This window comes from Schistocerca cancellata, chromosome 4, assembly GCF_023864275.1.
Source record: "Schistocerca cancellata isolate TAMUIC-IGC-003103 chromosome 4, iqSchCanc2.1, whole genome shotgun sequence".
Lineage (NCBI taxonomy): Eukaryota > Metazoa > Arthropoda > Insecta > Orthoptera > Acrididae > Schistocerca > Schistocerca cancellata.
In genome coordinates this window covers 754,730,833-754,757,793 of record NC_064629.1, presented here as the reverse complement: position 1 = coordinate 754,757,793, position 26,961 = coordinate 754,730,833, and the positions used below count along the sequence as shown (strand labels likewise).

The window sequence follows — 26,961 nt, the reverse complement described above, 5'->3', positions numbered from 1 at the left end:
TAAGTAAAATTTTGATCCAACTGAAATATTTACACACAATACTTTTTAACATCTCTATGCTCTCTAATGCATGCAGTGCAGTAAAGGAGTGTTGTATGCACTTTCAATGACAACTGATAACTGCTTACAGCAAAACTAATGACAAATTTAAATTCAGAGATACTTTAATTCACAATAATGCCATAGATGGGACTGATTGTTTTAAAATGAGCCTCAACACTATGTTAATCCAACCAAGGCCCAAACCACACAACATACACGTTCACGAATGGTTTTCCACGATTACTGTTAGATAAAATGGCATTCTGAATATACTAGAAACTCGTGCAGCTACCTAACCAAATTAAACCAAACCATGTTGCAAGTTTGTTGATGGGGCCATCACAGACAGCATAGACAGAATATTTAAAAAACAAATTTAAAAGACTTTCTTGTTGACTCATTAACCTTGTAAGATCAGCTAGTAGGCATTTGCTCCTTACAATTTGTTACCATTAATCAGTAACAACAATTTTTGTAGATATGCAGATGCAGATTTGCATTTCTGCAGGACAGAAACTACAAATCCAATTATAACAACAATTTTGAAATAAAAAAACAATCGGAACAGAATGAATTTTATTTCATCTAATCTCAGAACAGAATCACATACAGTACACAGATGCTTACTTTTATCAACATTTTAGTTAGATCACAAAAATGCTGTTAGACTGAATATACCATTTACATATTTATATGCATATATATATAATATATATCTCCATTTATGTATAATCAAAATACAAAGAATTATTTAACTATGTTACACAGATATACCATTAAAACAAAATTTTGAAACCTGTTACATAGATATCCCAATAAAAGAAAATTTTGGAACTTTTTTTGCAACTATTGATTAAAGAAACTTAAAGACATGTCTTACACTTCAATGAATTAAATATCAAACATTTGGAACATCCAGCATTTTTTTCTGCTAGCAGTTCTTTATGTCAGTACAGATATAAATATCTAAAAATGAAATGATATGTCGTATGAAAATATTGGGTTCAAAATTACTTTAAAAATATCTAAATGAATAATGGAGGAATAATCCATACTATTTTAAATCAGTGCTAATGAGAATTCAACATAAAACTGCTCGCTTTCTTTGCTCGCAGGGTATTATCAGGCACCTGAATGCAAGTTCATTAATGTTGCACAGGGACAATTTTGTACGCTGTAAACTTTTTCAGCCTATCAGCCAGTATGTTACAGCTGCCATTACTATTCTGTTCACAAAACTCAAATGGACCACACATCACTTAAAAAATAAGAGATTTTAAATTTTTATGCAACTTCGGCACCCTATACAAAAACTAAATACTCAAAAATGTAAAGTCATCACACAAATACGTAAGTTTTAAAACTAAATCATTTTTAGTATATGGTATTTCTCCAACTGTAAAGCAATAATGAATTGTCTTGTATGGCAAACCAAGACACCTGGAACTGATAGCTGAAATGTTCTTTACAATAAATTTTCTAGTTATTTTTGCCATGCTATACAAGGTACTTACTGATTATCAGACAAATTAACTGGTACATAAGTAACATATGATGTTTAAAGCAATCTACATCGTCCCCTCTTCTTTTTCTTCACCTAGAAGGAGAGAGATCAAGCTCAGCAACAGTGAAGAATTACGTTAAATGCTAAAATCTAAACCTAGTACACATGTACACATGAACTTTTTCATTTTTAACAAAGTATACACATACAAATTACAGCCAACTATGCAAGTTGATCTATTACAACATCAGCAATTTCATAATATGAATTGTCAGCTATTTCACCTTTCAATCAGCAGTGAATAACATGCTCATGAAGAAAGCTCTGCAAGAATGTTCCCTCTTGCTGACAGTTAACTGACAAGCACAAAAGGCAATCTTAACTATTTAAGCATCAATTTACTCTTAAACTTACTTGCAAAGCAGCACGCGTAGCAGTTTCAAAGACTTCACGAACTCCTTCCTTGCTTTTTGCAGAACACTCAAGATATGCAAAGGCACTGATTTTTTCTGCCATTGCCCTCCCCTCCTCTGGTTTCACAGGTTCTTGCTTCATTTTGCCTAACTCTTTTATTGTATTGGGATCATTTCTCAAATCCTTTGAATAAAAAATTCAAAAATAGTAAAGAAGGTAAACTAAACACAAATTTATAATTGTACAAATTATTTTACACAAAATAAAATCCTTAACAACAACAACAATGCCCATTACTTGTTACTACTACAGGCTGTAAAAAGACACTATACTAGAAACAACAGCAGGATCTTACATATCACGTTCAGTTTCCTTTACACCTACAGTTTTTTTAATGTTGAGATGTTACCTATCCCGTTACGTAGTTACATGTAACAAGAGTCTATTCCTCTTTATATATATATCTCCTGGTTGCAATGGATTTTATAGTCTAATTGAGCATTGTTTTGACTCCTAAACTAAGGGAGTCTTCATCAGAATTTATATTACCTAAATAAGGGGGATAGGAAGTTAGTCATTAATGAGAAAAACTCAGGACAGTAATAATTAATATTCATATATAAAGATGTGTTCCCCCTATGGGAACTATATGAATTTCAAATACAACTAGGGTTGTATCAGTTAGTTAATTTAATGGACTTAAAATACTCTCTCTTCTGCCTACAATGCATACCATACTCTGCACCTTCCTAAGTAACTTCAAATGTGGGAGAAATTTTTAACAAAATCATAAAAAGCAGAAGAAATACATCTGAATTGCTCCTATATGACGTTGAAAATTTAAAAAATTGAACTGACACAGAACAAATCAAACTGACCTTTTTGTTCCCAACCAGAATTATTGGAACATTTGGGCAAAAATGCTTTACTTCTGGAGTCCATTTTTCTGGAATATTTTCTAATGAATCTGGTGAATCTATTGAGAAGCACATCAGAATCACATCAGTATCTGGATACGAAAGTGGTCTCAGGCGATCATAGTCTTCTTGGCCTGCTGTGTCCCAAAGTGCAAGCTCCACCTGAAATTCAGGAGATGTTCATAATAAAGGAATATATAAAAGTTCTCTTTTCATGATCAACTACAAGGGGTGTTCCACAAATAATGCAACACTTTCTTTTCCTGAGAACAGGTTGGCTTTATTCAGGATTACAATACACCATATTATTCCCCACCCTTCTGGCTACAAAACCCTATTTTGCAATATAATCTCTGTTCATGTGAGGGCCTTACATCACCTTAGTGTGAGAGCCTGTTTGCCCACATGGTACAGCTCTACTGGTCGATGACAAAGCCACAGTCTTGCTGCAACAATAACCACCACCTCATCCACATACTGCTTCCCACAGAGTGCACCCTTCATCAGACCAAAGAAAAGGAAGTCTGAAGGTGCAAGATCTGGGCAGTAGCATGTATGACATAACAGTACAATTAAGTTTTGTGAGCTCCTCTCAGGTGCACAGACTTGTGTGTGGCCTTGTGCTATAATGGAGAAGTAATTATTTGCATTTTTGTGTTAATGAACACACTGAAGTCATTTCTTTAATTTCCTGAGGGTAGCACTGCAGGAGTCACAGCTGTGTGCAACTGGTTGGAAAAGGGGAAACTTGACAGGTGTGTGTGACTTCATTGTGATCACAGATGCCTCACTCAATGACTCACCATGCTTTTGTTCACTGCCACACCTCTGTAGACATTCTGCAAACACCTACAAATACAAGGGCTATCCACAAAGTACATTACGTTTTGGAATAAAAAAATAAAGTATTGGAAATTTTTTTTTATTATATACAGATGAAAGCCACACTTAAATACTACTTTTCATGAATCAGCAAGAACTTTGAGCCCAACTTTCCCCTGAGCTTGTTTTGTATTGCTCTTCTGAGGTTGTGCAGAGTTTGGCAATACCTTTGAGAGTTTATTGTAGTGCCTCTTTTCAGGAAAACCCCAAAAATCACAGCTTTTCTGTCCCAAAAGACAGTCGCCATGTGGTTGAATGCGCAGGTGGCCGAATTTTATGATGTAGGAATTTCCAAGCTTGTCCATCGCTATAAGTGCCTTAATTTAAATGGCAACTATGTAGAAAAGTAGTATTTAAATGTGACTCATCTGTATATAATAAAATTTTCCAATACTTTATTTTTAATTCCAAAACGTAATGTACTTTGTGGATAGCCCTCGTATCTGATCGTCTGAATTTCCGGGAAAAAACCTCAATAACAGTTCTCTGCTTGGAACACACCTTCGTTGCAGAGGCCATTTTGAAGGCTGTGCATAGTGCCACCATCTATCAGAATTTTATGAAACTGTGGAGGCTGAAGTGGGAATATCCACTATATCCCACTACATATTCCGCATTTTTTCAACAAAGACTGTCTGAGAAAAAAGTGCTGCATTACTTATTTAACTCCCCTGTTTACATGCATAATGCTTATTCCTGTTGCAATGAAACCATAAAAGATTGCACACTAATAATCAGTCCGATACATATATTTCAATATTAGATACGTTGTCCTTTCTATACACCCAGGGGAATAAAATCCTCAATGTGGAGCATATCAGAAAAACACAATACAGAATACATATTTTACAGAAGAATTAACATGGTTACGTTTGATGTTTATTCTGCAGATTATACTTTAACTCATCTGCCAAACAAGTGGAACAAGTCAAAGCTCATGGAACTTTGCTGGCCCAGAATGAAGAAGAATGCTATCAATAATCTGAGTTTTAATATTTCCGTAACTTAGTTGGAGAAAAAAATTCCAATCCCTCCAAATGAGAGCTAAGGAACACTTTCATATTACACTAAATTGTGCTGCTGGTGCAACAAACAATACAGTTTAAAAGGCATAGAGTACTAGTTTTTTAAAAGAAAGGAAAGATGTGACAACACCAAGCTTTTATTAATATGCATTGCCTAGAACTAACAAAATGGTTCAAATGGCTCTGAGCACTATGGGACTTAACATCTATAGTTATCAGTCCCCTAGAACTTAGAACTACTTAAACCTAACTAACCTAAGGACAGCACACAACACCCAGCCATCACGAGGCAGAGAAAATCCCTGACCCCGCCGGGAATCGAACCCGGGAACCCGGGCGTGGGAAGCGAGAACGCTACCGCACGACCACAAGATGCGGGCTAGAACTAACAGATTGCAGTTCACTGAAATCTTTAACAAAAGCCCTGTGATATTTATTTACTCACCTGCTTTCCATCCACTTCAATATCTGCAACATAATTCTCAAAAACTGTTGGCACATACACTTCTGGGAACTGATCCTTACTGAACACTATTAAAAGGCAAGTTTTACCACAGGCACCATCTCCAACTATAACCAACTTTTTCCTGATGGCAGCCATAAATTCTGAAAATATTAAAATAATTCTCTTACTGTTAAGATTTTTGTAAATATTTAATCATAGCCTGTACAAATAATGCAGGAAACTACCACCTCCTAACTAACTGAAAACTCATGCATAAGTACTTGCATTCTTGTCACAATATTTTTGATTTGGAACTTAAAACATCACTTTTTTACTTAGAGAGGATAGAATCTTAAACAGCAACTTTTTGGCCCTGGCAATGATTAAATACTCATGAAATCCCAACTAAATTTTTTCACATGAACACTTCCACATATCACAAAACTTGCACTTCAAAAAGATGAATGGTTCATATTTGTTTGATATCTGATATTATAGAGAAGTTTATATATGGCATTTGACTGTATGGATTATGCAGTTTATAAATTCCAGGAAAGAAACACTAAACTGAAGTACATATCATAATACTTAATTTCTTAAAGTGTTCCCACTTCTTTAGGAAAAAAAAACTGAATTATTTACTAGCATAATTGTTTTGTATATTCCTATGTTTTTAACTCCATTAGAGTCACACTTTTTATCGGCAAGAGCTAATATAACGAATTAACAGACAATGTGCTTTCATTTGTAAAACACTAATGTGATTAACAAATATATTGCACCACAAATGTGTAATATGCATTAAATTTTAACTTCAAAAATTTAAGACACTGCACTCATTTCCACTACCATTGCACACATTCTTTTGCTCTATTTCATCTTTTCCTTCATAAAAAATATTAATGCTATTTATCACACTGATCCTAACTAAGCACATTTATGAGACAAAAGAGTATGTTACCGACAATATTTTTCCTGTGCATGGTTAATAGGGGAAAAAGAAGGCCTACAGAGATCTTGACTTAAGGCTAGAATCAATTAAGAACATATCACTGAAGTTATTACTCTGCCTTCATTTTAGCCTGCACAGTAATTGGAGAAACATACAGACAGACTTGTGCAGGGTTGACACATCTGGTAGAACTATAGCCATGAAATACAGGGTGACAGAACTGGCAAGCAGTGGCCACAAACTGTCATGCACATGCAAGGAACATACACAATACTATTACCTTAGATTTGGTTATCTGTATCACAAATATTCAACAATTTCTCTTTAACAGCATGCAGATTATCATTACTTACACATGCAGTGATACTAAAATAAAATCTCAAACTAAATATTTTCACTCACTCTTTACAAATTTGATGGGTTAAGCTTTCTAGCATATTTGAGTTGCAAGATTTTCAAATTCTGTTTAAACTGTGCTTTATCTGAAACAGTTTTTAAAGACTGCTGGCAATTTATTTAATGGGAGTGTTCCTGAATAATGGACACTGTTTTGGACTAAGGTAAGTTATTTTACGTTTTTATGTAGATACCAAGCAGTATAGCTCCTGTCTGTCTTCACTAACACTATTTTTCCCAATACAGTTATTGTGAAATCCACAAATCTGTTACACTAACACTTCCTCAAGTCATTCCCAGCATTTCACATCACATCATTATTTTGATGACTTTATAATGCAATAGGTTATTGCAACTGCACTTTTTGTTGGATAATTCTGTGTGTATAATTTATTTGCTGAAAAATAGTGTCTAGCTACTTAAAGTCATTCGAACTTCAAGAGACACGGTACTGGCCTGACTGACATTGTAAGCAACATTTTTAAGAATAAAGTTACGCACTGTTTTGAACTACAATTGCCCAAAGGAAAGTTGTGCTGACTTTGATCAAAGTGCTTGTATCTGTGAGGCAAGTAATCATGAAGTTTCAGAATTCTGTCACAAACTAGTAATAAATGTTCATAATTACGCAAATTAAAGTAAGACTGACCAACTATAGTGAGAGATGCACTTATCACTATCAATCCAGTATTAATAATAGATGTAAGACCAACTGAGTTGTGAATTTAGTACTGTATAAAAGTTAGGTGTTCTGTAGTTCATTCATGATACATGTTATGCTGTGGAATTTGTAAAACCAGCAAACAGAAGACATTAAAAAACAAGGACAAAAATATATGATCACATGCTGGCCATTCAAACTTTTTTCTGTATGAATTGCTAAAACTCCTGCTTGCCATAGAAGGAAGGAAGGAAGATTAGTGTTTAATGTCGCACTGAAAACAAAGTCATTACAGATGGAGCACAAGCTCTGATTAGGGAAGGAAATCAGCCGTGTCCTTTCAAATGAACAATCCAGGCATTCATCTTGTGATTTAGGAAAATCATGGAAAACATAGATCTGGATGGCTGGACAGGGATTTGAACTGTTGTCTTCCCAAATCCAAGCCCAGTGTGCTAACCTCTGCACCACCTTGCTTGGTCTCTTGGCATAGAAGGACCCATTAAGGAGAAAGATCTTTAATTTACATTTGAAAATACTTCTGCTACCTGTCAGACTATTTCCCAAGGTAGTCAGTCACAGAATTTTATAACTGCATATTTCACCTTTCTGTTCCAATGTTTGATTCATAAAAAAGTAATGCTGATTATTTTTCCTTTAAGTATTGCTATATCTATTACTCTCAAACTCAGGTGGATTGCTGTTCACAAACTTTTGTAAGTGAATAACTGTACAGTGATAATGTAGTTAATATTCCCATCTTCTTAACCCTAGATTACTAAACCCTCACAAAATTTATGACTGCAGTAGGGTATAAAAAAAAATAGGATATTTTGTACTTAATTTAGCACATAAAACACACTATGTGACCAAAAGAATCCGGACACCCTGAAAAACATATGTTTTTCATATTAGGTGCATTGCACTGCCACCTGCTGCCAGGTCCTCCATATCAGCGACCTCAGTAGTCATTAGACATCGTGAGAAAACAGAACTCACGGACTTCGAATGTGGTCAGGTGATTGGTTGTCACTTGTGTCATACGTCTGATGATTGGTTTGTGGGGCACTCAACTGCGACGACGACGACGACGCCGCAAACACCCAGCCTTCAGGCAGAGAAAATCCCCAACCCGGCCAGGAATAAAACCCGGGATCCCATGATCCAGAGGCAGCAACGCTTGCCACGAGACCACGAGCTGCTGATGTCATATGTCTGTATGTGGGATTTCCACACTCCTAAATATCCCTAGGTCCACTGTTTCCAATGTGATAGTGAAGTGGAAATGAAGGGACACATACAGCACAAAAGCGTACAGACCGACCTCGTCTGTTGACTGACAGACCACTGACAGTTGAAGAGGATTGCAATATGTAATAGACATCTATCCAGACCATCACACAGAAACTCCAAACTGCATGAGGATCCACTCCAAGTACAATGACAGTTAGGAGGGAGGTGACAAAAATTTGATTTCATGGTCAAGCGACTGCTCATAAGCCACACATGCCAGTAAGTGCCGAACGACACCTCGCATGATCTAAGGAGCGTAAACATTGGACAATTGAAAAGTGGAAAAACATTGTGTGGAGTGACGAATCACGCTACGCAATGTGCCGATCCAATGACAGGGTGTGGGTATGGCGAATGCCTGGTGATAGTCATCTGCCAGGGTGTGTAGTGCCAACAGTAAAATTCTGAGTTATGGTGTTATGGTGTGGTCGTGTTTTCATGGAGGAGGAGGAGGAGGAGGAGGAGGAGGAGGGGGGGGGCCCTTGCACCCTTTGTTGTTTTGCGTGGTTCTATCACAGCAAAAGCACCTTCTTGCTTCCCCTATTGAGGAGCAATTCGGGGGTGGCGATTCCATCTTTCAATAATATCAAGCACCTGTTCATAATGCACGGGCTGTGGAGGAGTGGTTAGATGACAACAACATCCCTGTAATGGGCTGGCCTGCACAGAGTCCTGACCTGAATCCTATAGAACACCTTTGAGATGTTTTGGAATGCCAACTTCGTGCCAGGCCTCACCGACCGACATCAATACCTCTCCTCAGCGCAGCACTCCGTGAAGAATGGGCTGCCATTCCCCAGGAAACCTTCCAGCACCTGATTGAACGTATGACAGAGTGGAAGTTGTCATCAAGGCTACGGGTGGGCTAACACCATATTGAATTCCAGTATTACTGATGGAGGGCACCACAAACTTTTAAGTCATTTTCAGCCAGGTGTCCTGATACTCTTGATCACATCGTGTACCACTGAAGATCTAATAATGACGATTAACTAACACAGAATCTATAAATTATGACTTACTGTGAATAAAATGTGGATTAGTAATGTGGAGTTCAGTAGCAGTGTAACACCCCCCCCCCCTTTTTACAGTTCATGGGTTAATAAGATCCCTGCAGGATGTGTGTGAATCCCACAAAATAACTGTAATTGCTTTCTTTCGTGTGATGAATATTTTTTCACTAACAGAGGAGTCAGACTAGTATATTATCTCATAACACATCAATGAATGAAAATAAGTTAAAATATTTAACTTACTGGCTTCTTTATCCCCAAAATTTGCAAGTATTTTTATGGCAAATCAGCTGAGCCTAAACGTTTTAGCGAATCTACTACAGTTTTTTTTTCCAGATTTAAGATTTCATCAATTTGCATACCTAGGAACTTATAATTTCTAACACATTTGTTATTTCTTGTTTCTATAATTTGTGGGGGGGATATTTTTGACAGTACAAAACTGGATGGATTGCTTTCTTTCCAAATTCTAATACTAGCCCATTTGGGCAAAACCAGTCAGTACCTTTCACAAAGAATCATTTACTATTTTCCCTGTTGATGCTTTTCTGCTTGGCTTCACATCAATGCTTATGTAATCTGCAAGCATAACTGATTCTGCCCCAACTCTAAAATCAAGCTCATTAGCATAAATCAAGAACAGTAGTAGGCCAATGATCATACAATTTTCCTGAAGGTTCGAGAATGTTTCAGATCTCCAAGGCAACACGGAATTAATAGGAAGCACATTACTTACACATTATGGGCATTTTCGCAAATGTTGCAGTTATTCCAATATCAACTCCAACAGATGAAAGTAATGCATGCTTAAAGAAATCATCTTTGGCCTCGAATGAGGAAAGTACAGTTAAGAAGAAATACGAGAGGTCAACTTTCCAATGATGAAGAAGCAAAACATTTTATTGAAAACTCTTCCAAACTAGTGAAGGCACTCACCCGGTTGATTGAGCAACTCATCAAACTGAACTTACTAATGATAATGATGTAGTTCACAATATTAATTTGTAAACTCAACAAGAAATGGTAATGAACAGCTATCAATCAATATAATTTAAACACCAATCATATCAGGAAAAAGTAAAGGAAAAACAGCATTTATTATGAAGATTATGTTGATCTCTACTGAACTTCCATGTCAATTTCAATTCCAAGGACTGCAGTTTTCAATATGATTAGCATTTAGTATCACTATACACTGATCAGCCAGAACATGACAACCTATGTAACAGCCGGTACGTCCACCTTCAGCAAGGGTGACAGCAAGGTCATGTCTTGGTGTGGATGCAGTGCAGCCTTGATGGGTCTCTGGAGAGAGTTGGCACACTACTACGCACAAGTCACCTAATTCCCCTAAATTTCTGAAAAGGGGACAATGAGCTCTGATGCCATGTTTAATTACATCACAGATGTGTTAGATCGGATTCAGATCTGGGGAGTTGGAGGACCAGCACATCAAATGAAACTCACCACTGTGTCCTCCCATCACACTCCTGGCATTGTGACATGGCGAATAATCTTGTGGAGAAATGCCACTGCCATCAGGAAACATGAGTCATAAAGGGGTGCACGTGGTCTGCAACCAATGTACAGTACTCGTTGGCAGTCAGGGTGCCTTGCACGAGCTCCACTAGGTGCATGGATGTTCACATGCATGTTCCCCAGAGCATACTGGAGCCACCATCAGCTTGTCTCTGTCCTGCAGTACAGGTGGCATGGGGCTGTTCCCCTGGAGGATGACAGATTCGCACCTTTCCATCAGCATGATGAAGGTATCGGGATTCATTAAGCCATGCAACACTGCCAGTGCACCAACGTCCAGTGCCAATAGTCACGGGCATATTTCAGTTTTTTATGTTGTGGTGTTAACATTGGTACATGCATGGATCACTGGCTGCAGATGCCCATTGTTACGAGTGTTTGGTGCAATGTGTGTTCAGACACACTCTTACTCTGTCCAGCAATGAAGTCTTATGTTAGTTCTGCAACAGTTCATCAGCTATTTTGTTTTACCAGTCTGCCCAGACTATGACATCTGTCATGAAGAGTGGCTGCTTAACTCCACCACGTCTGGATGTTGTTTCACCTTATTTTCGTCACATGTTGATGACACCACAGCATTCCCGAACATCCAAAAAGTTTTGCAGTTTCTGAAATGCTAGTGGCACAGGGATTGTGCACCTTCCCCATTCTACACACAGACAACACATACTAATAAAACAGGCACCATGTTTGTGTCTGACTAGCAGTCATTCATTGCCAGGTGATGCTATCACCAGAGCTGGTTTATATCTATAGTACACCGGTGGTCATAAGGTTCTGAGTAATCAGTGTGAACAAGGCACAAAGACAAACATTTAGATATTTTGGTATTAATTAGAAAGAATCATGCTCTTCTCACTATTAGTTATATGTAGCTTGCTCTAAGAATGGAAAACCCAAATAGTTTGTGTGTCTACTCACCAAACAACAAGATGATAAATGTAGGTCATAAGAAAGTATTGTGATAGAGGAAGTTAATCATATGTAAAATGTAGTGAAAGGGAAGGAAAGTTTTCTTTCACTAAATTAAACACAGCTGCATTCAGAATTTGATGACTTAGTAGAGATTTAAAATTTGTCTACTTAAAGGTTGATCCTTTTACCACCAATCACCAGTTGTGTCAGGTACTACCCTGGGCTTCCTTGTTGTGTACTACAATGGTTGTGCAGTGGTAGCTGCTGTGTTTCTGGAGATAAACAAGTGAAGTGGTCACTATGGCATTGTGGTGGTCACAGGGACATCTTCCATCTATTTTGCACACTTTTTTTTAACATTCTCGAGTATTTTGGAATGTTTTAGGTGTTATATAAAGAAGTGACTGGAGGAGTACTTTACTTCAGATTAGGGTACTGTTGGGTACTTCAATGGATTTAAGAGTACTGGAGACTTTATGAACATTCCAGAGTACTTTTTAGCATGGCATATTAACATTTTTATGATTTTTAATGTTCATTTTTACTACGTTTTCGATTGTCCGAGCGATCTAGAGTGTTCGCAGAAAATAAAAACAATGGGAAGCTGTTCATATTCATAAAACATATTTAAAAAATGTACAACTAAAATGGATACCATGTGGTTTTTAATTGGAAGTATAACCACAATTGTCTTTTCAATCTCTGGTAGTCCTGCTGATGTCACTGATAATGATGCAGACAGCTTACATTCCTGCAGTGTGGCAACTGTCGCATCTGCTATTACCATTTGCCCACTGTATGGCCAACTAATCCATAGGAGTTTGGCTGCAAGCAGGTAAATATGCTGCACACTACCAACTTATTATTTATGAACGCCCTTTTTTTCTTTTGCATTCATAAAGTTACACAGTTCTGTTAGTGGACATAACTATACTGTATCCAGACTTCGTTTTACACAGTCCAAGTCTGAGATTATCTCTCCTGTCCTGAAATATCTAATAATTTCTGAAAATACTAAATATGCTTACAAGTTTTTCAAGAAAGTTCTATACATCGAAAGGTGCCTGGATCTGAAGCCAATATCTTTAACCAACTCACACAACCACCTTTGTGTAAAATTTAATGCTAAATTCAAAGGTGTAGTAACACTGTCACCCAAAATTTAACAAAATATCAACAAAAAGATTATCATTAAATTTTCTCACACATGTAAAATTATTCAGTGCCTCCATTTCAAAACTCACTTATATGAAAAAGTGTATGATCTTATTTATCATTATCATGTTGTAATTTATGGGCAATTTAATTTTTGGTGGTAGTGGCAGTAACAGTCTTACCCAGCACCAGTTTGACCACTGAAACAAAAATTCCAATTTCATCCATGCCACCAAAGCATGCTAGTAGAAAGCCAAAGACTAACATGCAGCACACAAAATCGTAATTCCACAAAGTGTGTACATTAACTACATTATGCCTATTTTATATATAATTTTAAACAGGGTGTGACAAAAAAATGTGAACATTTCCAAGGCAAAATACCAAGTGCCACAGTAGAACACTTCTATTATTTATATTAGATACATAAAACATCAAATATTGCTCGAAAGAACAAAACTTCTCACAAAGCATCAGTTCCACGCTGACAAGTAAGTGGCACACAAAGAAGGGTTATATGGTAACGAGAGAAAACTCAGCTAATAGATATTATCTGGTACTCTGAGCCTCCACAGAAGTGTAGCTTCAGGATGCCATATTTTATGCCCCTTCATGATGTAGACAACAAAAATAAATCACAGCTAGACCTCAATGAATTGATCATTACTATGTATGTGCTGATGTATGTAACTGATACACTGAGTGCATTCAGTGTCCACCCATGCATTCTGTAAAATTTGAACCACAGCACAAAAATTAGTCACACGAAGCACGGTCACAACTCAAGCCAAAAATGTTTGGCTCCTAAAAGTGGGGTAACTAGAGCACCAACCCCATCCCCTCGACACATTTCATGGTTCATTAAGGCCCACACTGTCTAGAAGAATTAAGACTATCCATGAAGAAAATGTCTAATAAATTCCTTTAAGTGAACAGCATCAATAAAAATGTTAAAATATAAAAAATGCACAATATTTCCATCAACACTTTTACAACAAGTAATCACAAAAGCAGTCCTTTTCTTAGCTTCCAATTAAATTTTGTACTCTAGAAGGAATCTTTCACTCTGCAGTGAAGTGTGGAACTGTTTTGAAACTTGCTATCAAATTGAAACTGTACACCAGACTGGGACTAACCTGGAAGATCACAGGTTCCTTTATAAAATTTCAACTTTTGTACACTATATTCAGTTTTCCTATCCTTCCTAACAGTGTCAAGTGTGTGTGTGTGTTATATATATATATATATATATATATACACATATATATATATATACACCTAAAAACAAAGATGATGTGACTTACCAAATGAAAGTGCTGGCAGGTCGACAGACACACAAACTAACACAAACATACACACAAAATTCTAGCTTTCGCAACCAACGGTTGCCTCGTCAGGAAAGAGGGAAGGAGAGGGAAAGACAAAAGGATTTGGGTTTTAAGGGAGAGGGTAAGGAGTCATTCCAATCCCGGGAGCGGAAAGACTTACCTTAGGGGGAAAAAAGGACAGGTATACACTCGCACGCACACACACACATATCCATCCGCATATACACAGACACAAGCAGACATTTGACAAATGTCTGCTTGTGTCTGTGTATATGCGGATGGATATGTGTGTGTGTGTGTGTGTGTGCGCGCGCGCGCGAGTGTATACCTGTCCTTTTTTCCCCCCTAAGGTAAGTCTTTCCGCTCCCGGGATTGGAATGACTCCTTACCCTCTCCCTTAAAACCCAAATCCTTTTGTCTTTCCCTCTTTCCTGACGAGGCAACCGTTGGTTGCGAAAGCTAGAATTTTGTGTGTATGTTTGTGTTAGTTTGTGTGTCTGTCGACCTGCCAGCACTTTCATTTGGTAAGTCACATCATCTTTGTTTTTAGGTATATTTTTCCTTCGTGGAATGTTTCCTTCTATTATAACCACACACACACACACATATATATATATATATATAATAGAAGGAAACATTCCACGAAGGAAAAATATACCTAAAAACAAAGATGATGTGACTTACCAAATGAAAGTGCTGGCAGGTCGACAGACACACAAACGAACACAAACATACACACAAAATCCAAGCTTTCGCAACAAACTGTTGCCTCATCAGGAAAGAGGGAAGGAGACGGAAAGACGAAAGGATGTGGGTTTTAAGGGAGAGGGTAAGGAGTCATTCCAGTCCCGGGAGCGGAAAGACTTACCTTAGGGGGAAAAAAGGACGGGTATACACTCGCACACACACACATATCCATCCACACATATACAGACACAAGCAGACATATTTAAAGACAAAGAGTCCCTTTTTCCCCCTAAGGTAAGTCTTTCCGCTCCCGGGACTGGAATGACTCCTTACCCTCTCCCTTAAAACCCACATCCTTTCATCTTTCCCTCTCCTCCCCTCTTTCCTGATGAGGCAACAGTTTGTTGCGAAAGCTTGAATTTTGTGTGTATGTTGACCTGCCAGCACTTTCATTTGGTAAGTCACATCATTGCTGAAATTTTGTGAAAGCATTAGTAAAGTTTACTTTCACCAACATAGCAGTGATTTGTTTTACCCTACAGTAAAGTACACCAGAGTTTTTGCCAAGTTTGAGACAATATCTCTGGCAATATTTCCTTAAAAGAAACAGAACTAGGCCAACTTTTACAACTTTTTGAGCTCTCTTAAATGAAATAATGAAATATTTCTTGAGCAATTTTCATATGGATAATTTGAAGCAAAGTAGGCCAAAAAAATAGGTGCTCAGGATGGGGGTGGGGAGCAGAAGGTGAAATTCAGCTTTCTATATCTCTGGAAGTAATTGCAGGATAAATGTGAAACTTTACACATAACTTACCAATACAAGGTTTTAGAATACACAATTTTATTCTCATACTGTTTCCAAATAGTTTACAAATTGAGGACAAAGTAATTGATTTTGTAAAAATGCCAGAAGTTGGTGTGACCCACTTAAAGTCTTCTGTATACTTTCTTAAACTATTTTCATTAGAAAGACCAAGTTCTAAACCACCGAAGTCATTGGATTTGGTTTTGCAATGCAAGCAGATAAGGTGAGGTGCATAGAAAGTATGCCCTATTCCACTTTTACTCAAATCTCTATTATTTTTTTATTATGTTCTACAATTGTTTAGTACTGTCTGGGAAAGATATTATCGAAAATTGTGATGACTGGAAAGCGAGTCATAAGAACTATAAAAACTTCAAGGAGGGTCTTAAAGACACATCCTGACATTTTGTCCTCTTTTCCTGCTTTAGTAGCTACAGAATCAAACTGCTTTATAAACTTCAGAATTTAAATTTATTACCAATCCACTGCACATCACGATAGTTAAATTTTTGTGTAACAGCTGCAACACACATTGTATAAAACTGCCTTCAAGTCCCACGCCATTGTCACATCGTGTAAATTTGGGTGAAGTCCACAGCAGTCTGCCTGACATTTTTATTGGAAAGAATCCTGTTATAGATAATTCTGAATGTGTCTTTACCATACACAGCTATGACATGCTAGTTTAGTTCTGGTTTTAAGTAAAGCATATTTTGCTTTCGCTTAGTTTGCAGTGTAGGTGGACCATTAGTATACTGATGAAAACTTGTATAAATGTGACGCTATTGGCCATGGAAGCTTGCTCCTGCAACACAGCATTCTCATCACCACAAGGGCCATGCCTCATAGCATGCTACCATGATGGTCCAGTGCCTTGGCAATGCACAGTTAAATATTGGAGTTTATAACCAGTTTGATTCTGCACTTATTATGGCAAACAGGCTCAAATATGTCACACTGAGTCATGCCAACTTACATCCCTTTTTGGAGTGAGTTGTTCTGACTATCTCACTTCCTAGGCATCAGGACTTTTGATATTACCTGCCCCAGAGAGTAGTGAAAAAAATTTTAGAACATAAAAGATATCAGATTTAATTGGAGTACCAGACCAAATAATTATTTAGGTGGTTTAGAACATAGTCTTTTTAATAAAAACACTTCAAAAAGAGTTTGCAGAGAACTTTTTATTGTAAATGTAGGCTACAAATAGCCATTTCTGGCATTTTTACAGAAACCATCAACTTTGCCCTCAATTTGTAAACTACTGGGAAGCAGTAGGGAATGACATTGTATTGGTAAGTTATTAAACACTAAATTTCAGGTTTATCCCGCAATTACTTCCAGACATACAAAAAGCTAAAATCTCGTTTTTAAAGGGTCTATTTTTCTGGCCAATTTTGCTTCAAATTATACTATTAAAAATGCTCAAGAAATCCATTATTTTGCTTAAGAGGGTGCAAAAAGTTGTACAGGATGACCTAGTTCTTTCAAGAAAATACTGCCAGAGATATTGGGTCTCAAAGTTGCTGAAAACTTGGGGTGCACCATTGAAAGTTGCACTATGGGGTCAAACAATTATATTGGCAAAATTAAAACTCTACCAATTTTTTTTAGGAAAATGTGCAAATATTCATACAAAATTTTATCAGGATCCACAATGGTCACGCAGAGACCTCAAGATCACTTGGCACGGAATGACTACTGTTAGCAGTTTAAGTAATATACACTGTTAAAACCTGTTGACCAATATTCTCTTTTAAAAGTTGCGAACTACTCTTACGGTTCATATCCCTTCAAATATCCTTCTGTAGCTACTTTCAACTTTTCACTATATTGATTTGAAGGTACAATTATTATGAAATTTGTTATACATACCATTGTAGAGCAGATTTTGGTATATGATTACATATTTTATCCTTTTACTGAATTTTGACATAAAAGCATAATCTTACTTGTTATACGCAACTGGTGGTAATGTGGTTTGATCGTCCAGGTGTTTTTCTTGTAGGGTAACAACTAATTGAAAGAAATCTTTATTTTACTCCCATTCTACTAGCTTAATAATGTAATGGCTTGGTTGAAAAAGTAGCAGTATAAAATGAAATAGGCATTCCATGGTTGAAAAACTTTGAGAATTAACTGTATTACTCCGCAGTGGATTACTTTCATGCAAATTCAGAAAGCATTAAGATAACAACTGTGCAAAAAATGAGGTACTCTTACAACTATTTTCAATGGCCTCAGATTGATATAAAATTGTAAAATTTTCAGCTCAAGATAGTGCACCACGGCATCTAAAGGAGATTAAAAATTGTTACAATTCAACAAATCATGAATCAGTCAATTCTTTCCACAGAAATGAGATCTTTTACATATACTTACTAAACACCATGTCACTGAATTTCCCAGGCTACATAAACCAAAAATGCTACTTGGAGCAATATGCAGTTTTAAGATTACTGCTGGGTCATTCCACATCAAAACACACAATAATTAAATGAATTGTAACCCCCCTCTCTCAGATTTTCACAAACCTTTGCACATTTGCTAATACTTATAACATAGGAAGTTCTGCAAAATCTTTTTAGTCTCAGCCTACAACTTTATTTTATATCAAATTTTGAATGCAGTGATATTCTGATATCTCTGCTCTGCAAGAATGTCAATGCAAAATGGTACTTATCTACATATATGCCCATAACACAGGTGTTCATGAAGATTTTTTTTTTCAGAAGTTAGGTAAAGCACATAGTTAACAGATATCCAGTTACTGAAGCAATCAAGTTGCAAAGAAAATTTTTAAAAATATTAATATACATCAATTTTCAATTCATAAAAATTGCAAGGGTGTGGAAAAATGCTTATCTCACATTTGTCCAACCTGCTGGGAACCTCATTTTGGTCTTAAATAATAGCCTAGATTGTAAGCTTTCAAATAAAATAAAAATTTTAATGGGTCTTCTGCTAATTGACACATCTGAAATCAAAATACTTTTTGCTGGGATGGAAAAGGGTCATTTTAAGTAATTCATCCACTTACTGTCTCACTGCCTCAGATGCAAGGGTATCAATTTGGCATATTTAAGTACAATTCATTTTAGGCAGGCAAGTTAACCTTATGTGTGAAAATTTATTTCCTTCCATTTGACTAATTCAGTAATTTTTTAAAGACTATGATATACATGATTTGTCTGTTCAGCCCATCACTTGTTCACAGTGATAAAGTGTTCTTAGACTGCAGTAGCTTGTCTGAAACCTTTATAGACATGGAAACAATGCAACAATTGCTAAAATTCATTATTGAGAATGCAACAATTAGTTTATTTGGCCTCAGTTGCTTTGTCTTTCTGTGAGATAGGCCATATCTGTTTGTGGCGTGGCTCTATCATTCCAGCTGTATAAAGTATGTTTTAAGTCAATTGGTGCTCAGTTAATAGCAATGGAAAATGTGAATTAATGCACTGTTGGAAAATTACTGAAACACCATGTTATTTGACAACCTATGCCTTAAAAAACCTATACAAAAAATAGATGAGCTGAGTGAAGACCAACGAGATTTGATATTGCTGCGATTAGCTGTCCACAAGATCAAGAAAGTGCTATGATATGTGGACATCACAGATACTATTACTTAAAAGTTTTAGAAAGTCATGAAAGAGCTTGTGAGCCTATCAAAAAACACAGACAAACAGTTAAAAATCTTTGAGGTCAGTTTGCTTGTCTTTGTCTAAAACATTAAGTACTAAAGGAATCTACTACAGTATATAAAACCAGGCCAAAAGCTGTGCACATGTAAGATTTGTGAACAGAAAACTGACATCAGTGATACAAATGGAAGAGATGGAGATGACCCAGAAGTGATACTTCACAAACCAGTACTAAAAAGTCAAAGTATTGAGGATGCAAATTAATCTTTACACGATTTGGGGCGCTCCCCCAATTAAAACTTCACTCCATTCGAAATCACAGCGAAGCGTGTTTTGGAAAGAAAAGTGGGCCAGGCATTAGATTGCAGTATTGAAGATTCTGAGAGTAGAGAAGAAAAATTTGATTATGAAATTGTTAAGAAAGCCAAAGATTTTGATACCATGATATTGTTAATGAAAGAGAAAGTAGTGTAAGAAACAGTCAGAATCCAATGTTAGTGAGTATGTGGTTCGACAAGCAAAGAAACTGAAAACAGAAATGGGTATTTTAGCAATTCCTAAACCAAAAAGGGGGAAGTTATTGCTGATTAAATCTTAAAGATTGTCACCAATTTCGACCAAAATGATGAATATACTCAAATGTTACCAGGAACAAAAAGACACAGAACACAGAAGAATGTGTATATGCAAAAAAAACTCATTCTTTGCAACTTATGAGAAATGTACTCTTGCTTTAAACGGGAGAATCCAAACATTAACATTGGTCTTTAAAACTGAGTTGGTGTGTTTTAGCTAGGGCTGCCAGCAATCATTTAGAGAGAGTGTGTGTGTGTGTGTGTGTGTGTGTGTGTGTGTGTGTGTGTGTGTGTGTGGGTGTGTTCCACCAAAATGTAAACTGCTTTTGGATGTGGAACAATGAAGAAATATACAAAGAACTTACAAAATTTCATGTATGTGGCTCTGAAAACTACAACTGCATGCTTAATCACTGTGATAATTGTCCCAATGATAGCAAACTATCAGAATTATTAAAAGAGAAATTAGCTTACAAACAGGCTGATGAAAAAATTGAGTTCCGCCAGATCAGGCAGAACTGGTAAAGAAGTCTGCAACTGTTGGTAATAAAATTACAGGCACTTAAACCACACTCATTATAGCTAAGTGTCAGTCAAAAATTGTTGAAACAATTGAAAGAAAATCAAACACTGGAAAAAGCAATTCTGCTAATGGACTTCACTAAAAACTACAGTTCTGTACTTCAGAATGAAATTCAGAGTTACCACTGGACAAGAAGAAGCTAGCTATACAATCCATCCCATGGGTGTTCATGTGGTAAAGGAAGAAAGTAAATTGGTAATAGTTAACCACTGCTTTATAAGTGATGATATAAAACATGATGTAGGATTTGTAAATGCTGTCCAGGAAGAAATGGCTATGTGGCTGGCAAAGCATTACCCACAAGTGAAGAAAGCACACTATTTCACTGATGTGCTGCTCAATACAAGAACAGAAAAGCTTTAAAAACTTGTGTGAGCACAAAAATGATTTTTCTATTGATGCCGATCATTCCTTTTTCGCTATTAGCCATGGTAAATCTGTGTACCGTGGTTTGGGAGGACCTATAAAATGTATACTGAGAAGATCTAGTGGATGATGCACAAATAACTGCATCTGGTGTGTACGATTACTGCAAAGCCAATATTGACTTTTTTTTCCACTTCTTAGAGAAAATCAATGTAGATTTCCTAAGCAACAACCTCAAGGAGAGGTTTTCGACAGCCCGTACAATACTTGCAACCAGGAATTTTCACCACCTCAAATCACTTTCTTGTGATTCTTTAGACATCAGAAGAGTAACTACTTCTGAAAAGCCTTCCTCGATTTTTTTCATACAATGAAAATGCCCCACAATGGACATGCACTCATTCCTAACAAAATTCTTTTGTAGCAGCTGTATATAATGACAGATGGTACTTTGCCTTTGTCAAAAAGTCTGCGATGGAGGCGATGTTTATCTACCTTTTCTCCACCCACCTGTACAAATAGTGTCACTCCTTTGGCCTGAGAATGAAGACTTGTTTTGTGCCTTTGGAAAACATTTTGTGAGCTGTTGGTGTACCTAAATCAGCATCATTAGGCAGAATGTATTACTTTAATGAAAAATTTATGAAGTTAACAGAATATAACTTGTCACAGTTGTTTAAAAACAGAAATGTTCTTAAGCAGTTTCATTGATAGTTTCAGGGATCATCACTGCTGAACATGTACATGATGGCAATTTGAGACCCTAAATAAAGTTAACTCTTGTTTCAATTAAATTTATACATTTTGGCTCTGTAGTTTCATGAAGCAGCAATACTACAGGTTGTCAGTTTACATAGTTTGATCTGAATGATCTTCTGAACAATTATGTGATATGTTAAATGAACATCCAATATCTATCAAAACTACTTTTTTTGCTTTTAAATAATATCAGAGTTTCAATAAAAATAAATCTTGTATCAGCTGTCACAAAGCTTTACATATTTAAAAAATTGTTTGGACCACAACAGCTTAAGTTGATTTTCTATACTACCATAAGTCAAGAATAGTTAATTTTTTTTTTTTCCTAATAAAGATCCAGCCCTTCTGTGACATATGGGGAAATGTGACACTGGTGTGTTGAAAATAAGACACTTTCTTCTTCTACTTCTTCTTCTTCTGTAGAAAAAGTTTTGTGAAAATCTGGAGAAGCTGGTGTAAGGTACTCATAATTTTGTTTTCATCACAGCATGAAGTACTGTGATTTTTCAGGTTTATTTGTGTATCCATTTGTAAAAACCCATTAATAATTTTATTATATTACAATGTGTACTGTCTTGGGTATTACTTAAGACAAATGATTATAAGTTCCCACCAGGTTGGAGACATGTGATAAGCATTTTTCAGTGTGTGTGTGTGTGTGTGTGTGTGTGTGTGTGTGTGTGTGTGTCTCCCTTTTTCCGGAAATTGAAAAGTGACATACACATTAAATTTTTTTGTACTGTTCTTTGTAACTTTACTGCTTAAATAATTGCATATCAGTTAAGTATGTGCTTCTCTTAACTTATGAAAAAAGTTCCAAATCAAAAGCTTCATAAACACCTGAGTTATAGGCATTTATGTAGGTAAGTACCATTTTGCATTGAAATTCGTGCAGAGCCCAGTTATCAAAGTATCATTACATTTAAAATTTGATAAAAAAAATTAGCCTGAGAGCAAAACATTTTGCACCGGTTTTTATGTTATAAGTATAAGCAAATATGCAAAGTTTCATGAAAATTGAGATGATGGGAGACATGAACTGCACAATTTGACGTGGAATGACCCTGCACTAACATTTGTGAAAATTGCAACACCCTGAAATAATGCCCTGAATGTATTTCAAGTCAAACAGCTTGTCTGCAAGTGATTAAGACTGCAGAGCAATGGCATAACACTGACCTTTACAGTCACAAAAGAGAGATTTCAAACAAAGAGGAAGTGGGAAGACAACAGCCAGTGAGCATTAATATTAATGTGAGTTTGAATAGGGCACATTGGCAAGTATCAAGAAAAATTGTCATATTGCAATATTTCGGCTTGTACAGGATGGAAGCAATGATAGATTACTGGACAAGACTATCCAATCACTGTATATTATGATCACAACATTGTCTGTATGGACATTACAGAACCTACAGCTTCATCTACAGTTTTATGTTAACACTGGAACTAGAGACTCACATGCCCACTGCATCATCTTCCATTGGCCTGGAAAACCACAGAATGCAATGGGCATGTTACCACCATCACTGTACTAAGTGATAAACAGTAGTGTTTTCCACAAAGCCCCACTTCAGCCCATTCTGCACTGATCATCATTTACAGAGAAGGAATAAAAATGTTGAAACACAAAAAGAAAAACATTTTCTGGTCTAATTCAATCTAGGAAACCTAGAGAGATTCAAACCAACTTGAAATTGTTTTGAAACAGATAAATACAGGTGCTGAATGGTTTTCAAAGCAATCTTACACCATTCTTTCTGCAAAATTGTGGAAGTTAAGGTAACAATGAGGGAGGTAAATAGTGGCCCCACCCCCTTCTCTCCAAAGTAGACCACAAAGGCTCAATAATATTGAGGTCTGGTGACTGGTGGTCAGGAGAGAGGCTATAATTTATCCTCATGCTCACAAAACCACTAACAATGTGAGCTGTGTTAACAGGGACCCTGATGTCTTGGAACACAGAATCACCACTGGAGAAGAAACATACCCTGGGATGGACCTTATAAGCTAAAATAGTCATATAGCCCTTGCACGTAATTTAACTTTTCATAGTAAACACGGGGACCATGGAATACCATTATGTGGCTACCCAAATCATCACTTGGGAAGTAAACTCGGCCCGAAGTTGGAAACAATGTGCAACAATACTCATCAGACCAAGTGATTTTCTTCCATTGCTCCACTGTTCAGGTTTCACTATCAGAACTGCCTCACTGTTCTGACCATGACTGACACTTGCAATGTACTGAGGATATTGTACAAGTGTCATTCATGGTCAAATATAACAGTACAATCTGCAGGCTTGGCTAGCATATGCATTTATGTTCAAAATGCATAGCTCACAGTGTTTAGATGTCTCTGTCCAAACCTGTATGTGTTTGATGCCACTGTGGTGACCACAATCTGGAGCTGCATTGTAGAACAGCTAAGTGGAAAAATTGAAGGTAACACGGACTGGACTTTCATTGGATATAACATGCATTATTGGCCACTACATACTGAAGGTGATCTAATCAGGAACCACATCGACATAGTGATGTTTGGGCCTGATATAGTGCTCCTTAGATAACTCCACATTCAATATTTTAACAGGAGACAGGCACCAATTCTTGTTTGAATTGTTTGTTCATCTGCTACATCACTCATTAAAAATATCTGGGATGTGGTCTGTTAGCAACTTGCCACAGTCCTAAATAAACCACTGCTGCTGTTTTGTGGGCATTTACAAATTGTGTAAAAGATTCTCTATGAACATATTCAGACACACTAACTCCATGAACATATGTTTAAAGGCTTCAAACCACACTGAACTCTCCAAGTCAAATCATGCACAGTTGTCTATCATTTGCGTATTCTCAAATATATAGTTTTTTGTATAAACTTTAGTTCACTCAAATGTATCCCTCACAGTATTACAATTTTCACTGACAGTAGTGTATGTAAAGAGCAAAAGTTAAACTGCCCATGGAGTTACATGCCAAACATACAACCTATACTTTTCCTTTCCTCCTAACACCCTCTCTTCACCCACAAAACTTATAGCTGATTCTACATTTTAGAAGTCCATAATGCAGCAAAGTTTTCACATTCCTGTGTAGGCCTACTAATTTCCTCGTGACAAGATGCACATCCAGTGTGAGAAACCCGAAAGTCACACGCAAGACACCCTTCTGATCCTTAGTTTGCTGTATTAACCAAATGAGCCCATTAGGTATTTTGGGTGCACACACACACACACACACACACACACACACACACATATTTTGGGTGTACACACACACACACACACACACACACACACACACACACACACACACACACACACACACACACACACACACACACACGCGCGGAAGTCTGCCTTTATCGTAAATGTTAATGTAACTTAAGAATGGCCAATTTTATGAGATGTGTTCTTCATCTGAAATACTTGTGTAGTAATTAAGTGGGTGAGTATACTGAAAAGTTGAGTGCTTAAATAAAAAAGGCAATATTCATACTTTCGTAAATGAATCCCACGCTTTCCACTGATGCTCCAGTGTAACAATTTCTCATCCAATTTGTTTTCCCAAGCGTAGCATAACTTGGGTTTCGAAAATGATTGTTTTTACTATGGACATGTCAGCTTTTAAAACTAATCAGTTAACAAGTCTACTGTAAGTAGTGGATTATTCCTACATCCACAAAGATGTATTTTTGAATTATAGCAAGAATTTTTTTCACACATTGTCATATCAACTGCTGAACAGAACTTTATATTAATGTCAATCATTAGAGACAACAAATTAGTAACACACAACATATCATATTTCTTGGCTGCTATAGGAGCTAGTGCAATAGAACGAAAATGACAACTTAGTTCTTTCCCATAACATTCTATACTTTAAGCATGCTTCAAACACATACAGCACTGTTTAATTATGCTTGCATGCTCACTTTTTAGCTAGTTTTCTTTTAAGCTAACTTAATGTGTAGAGAGAAACAGAAAGCAAGCCCACAAAAGCCATTCTAAGTGTCACATTGAATATTACCCACAAGAAGGAATTACACAGTGATGCAAACTATAAGTCAGCACATTTATCACTTTCAGGTGTAACACTAGTACCTATGACGTGTCCTAAACAACAGCAAGCTTTGTGCTGGGGTTACTGTTTCCAGACATATGGGAGCTTGAAAACTACATTATTATTCCAGGACCACACTTAAAAAAACTGAGGTTTTACAATCACAAGCAGTGTAATGAAAGAGTTGAGGAATTGCAAGACAAAGACAGTAAGGTACCGATGCTATAATAAAGATCTAAAGAGTGCAAAGCTACAATCCAGCTGATCTTTTACTTGCCTTTTTTGTGAAATGAGTTATGTATCTTTTCAAGTACCTCTGATAACATGGATGTGTGTAAACCAGAGCTACACAGAACTTCAGATACATTCAAATTTAACAACCTCAATGAAGCATTTAACTGCAAGAAAGTGCTAACGGCCACAGTATTAACTGTTGACAAGACTAAGGAGAGGGTAAGGGAAATAACTAAAGTGGGAAGTCCACAGGTAAGTGCAGTCTACTTTCATTCCTCGTGGAAACGATAACATGCTAAATACTTCCATTAACATACAAAATGCAAACAGTCACTGAGGTCTCGGAAAGTTCTTACCTGAAGATGATGATGTTGTCGAAAATTGACAATTTCCAAAAATAAGCCGGGTAAACCGGTCCATAAGGAAATGCCACTGAGATGGATTTGTAACTTTGGGCTCAATTCCAGCTTTCAGTCAACTGAAAACATCTATGTAGCTCCTGGAATGTATGTATTCCGATCAGAGCTATAAAGTTAGTCTCACACGCACACAAACAAACCAAAACAAATATATTATGCATGACGTGTTTTAACAAAAATATAAAAGTGCTGTACTAACCTCAGAAACCCAACTCTTATGAATTGTCAATAATACATAATCATCACAAACTTTACTTAGTATGCCCTCATGTACATTTACTTTGTGGCAAGTATTCCACAAAATCTACATAAACGCCATTAAAAAGAGAAAAGGA

At 36.6% G+C, this 26,961-nt stretch overlaps 1 protein-coding gene across 2 annotated transcripts in view; it reads right to left on the bottom strand.

The window, feature by feature from the left end:
- Positions 1-603: 603 nt before the first annotated feature.
- LOC126184484 (ras-like GTP-binding protein Rho1) overlaps positions 604-26,961 on the bottom strand; it is a 58,789-nt gene continuing 32,431 nt past the window's right edge. The window contains exons 2-6 of one of the 2 annotated variants that reach the window (XM_049926875.1): positions 26,564-26,706; positions 5,230-5,390; positions 2,839-3,039; positions 1,961-2,143; positions 604-1,639 (exon numbers count right to left, since the gene is read on the bottom strand). In XM_049926875.1, coding sequence (XP_049782832.1) covers positions 1,601-1,639; positions 1,961-2,143; positions 2,839-3,039; positions 5,230-5,390; positions 26,564-26,627 — 648 coding nt within the window. In that variant the 5' untranslated portion in view covers positions 26,628-26,706 and the 3' untranslated portion in view covers positions 604-1,600. The remainder of the gene's footprint in view (positions 1,640-1,960; positions 2,144-2,838; positions 3,040-5,229; positions 5,391-26,563; positions 26,707-26,961) is intronic. The other variant, XM_049926876.1, reaches the window with a different exon arrangement.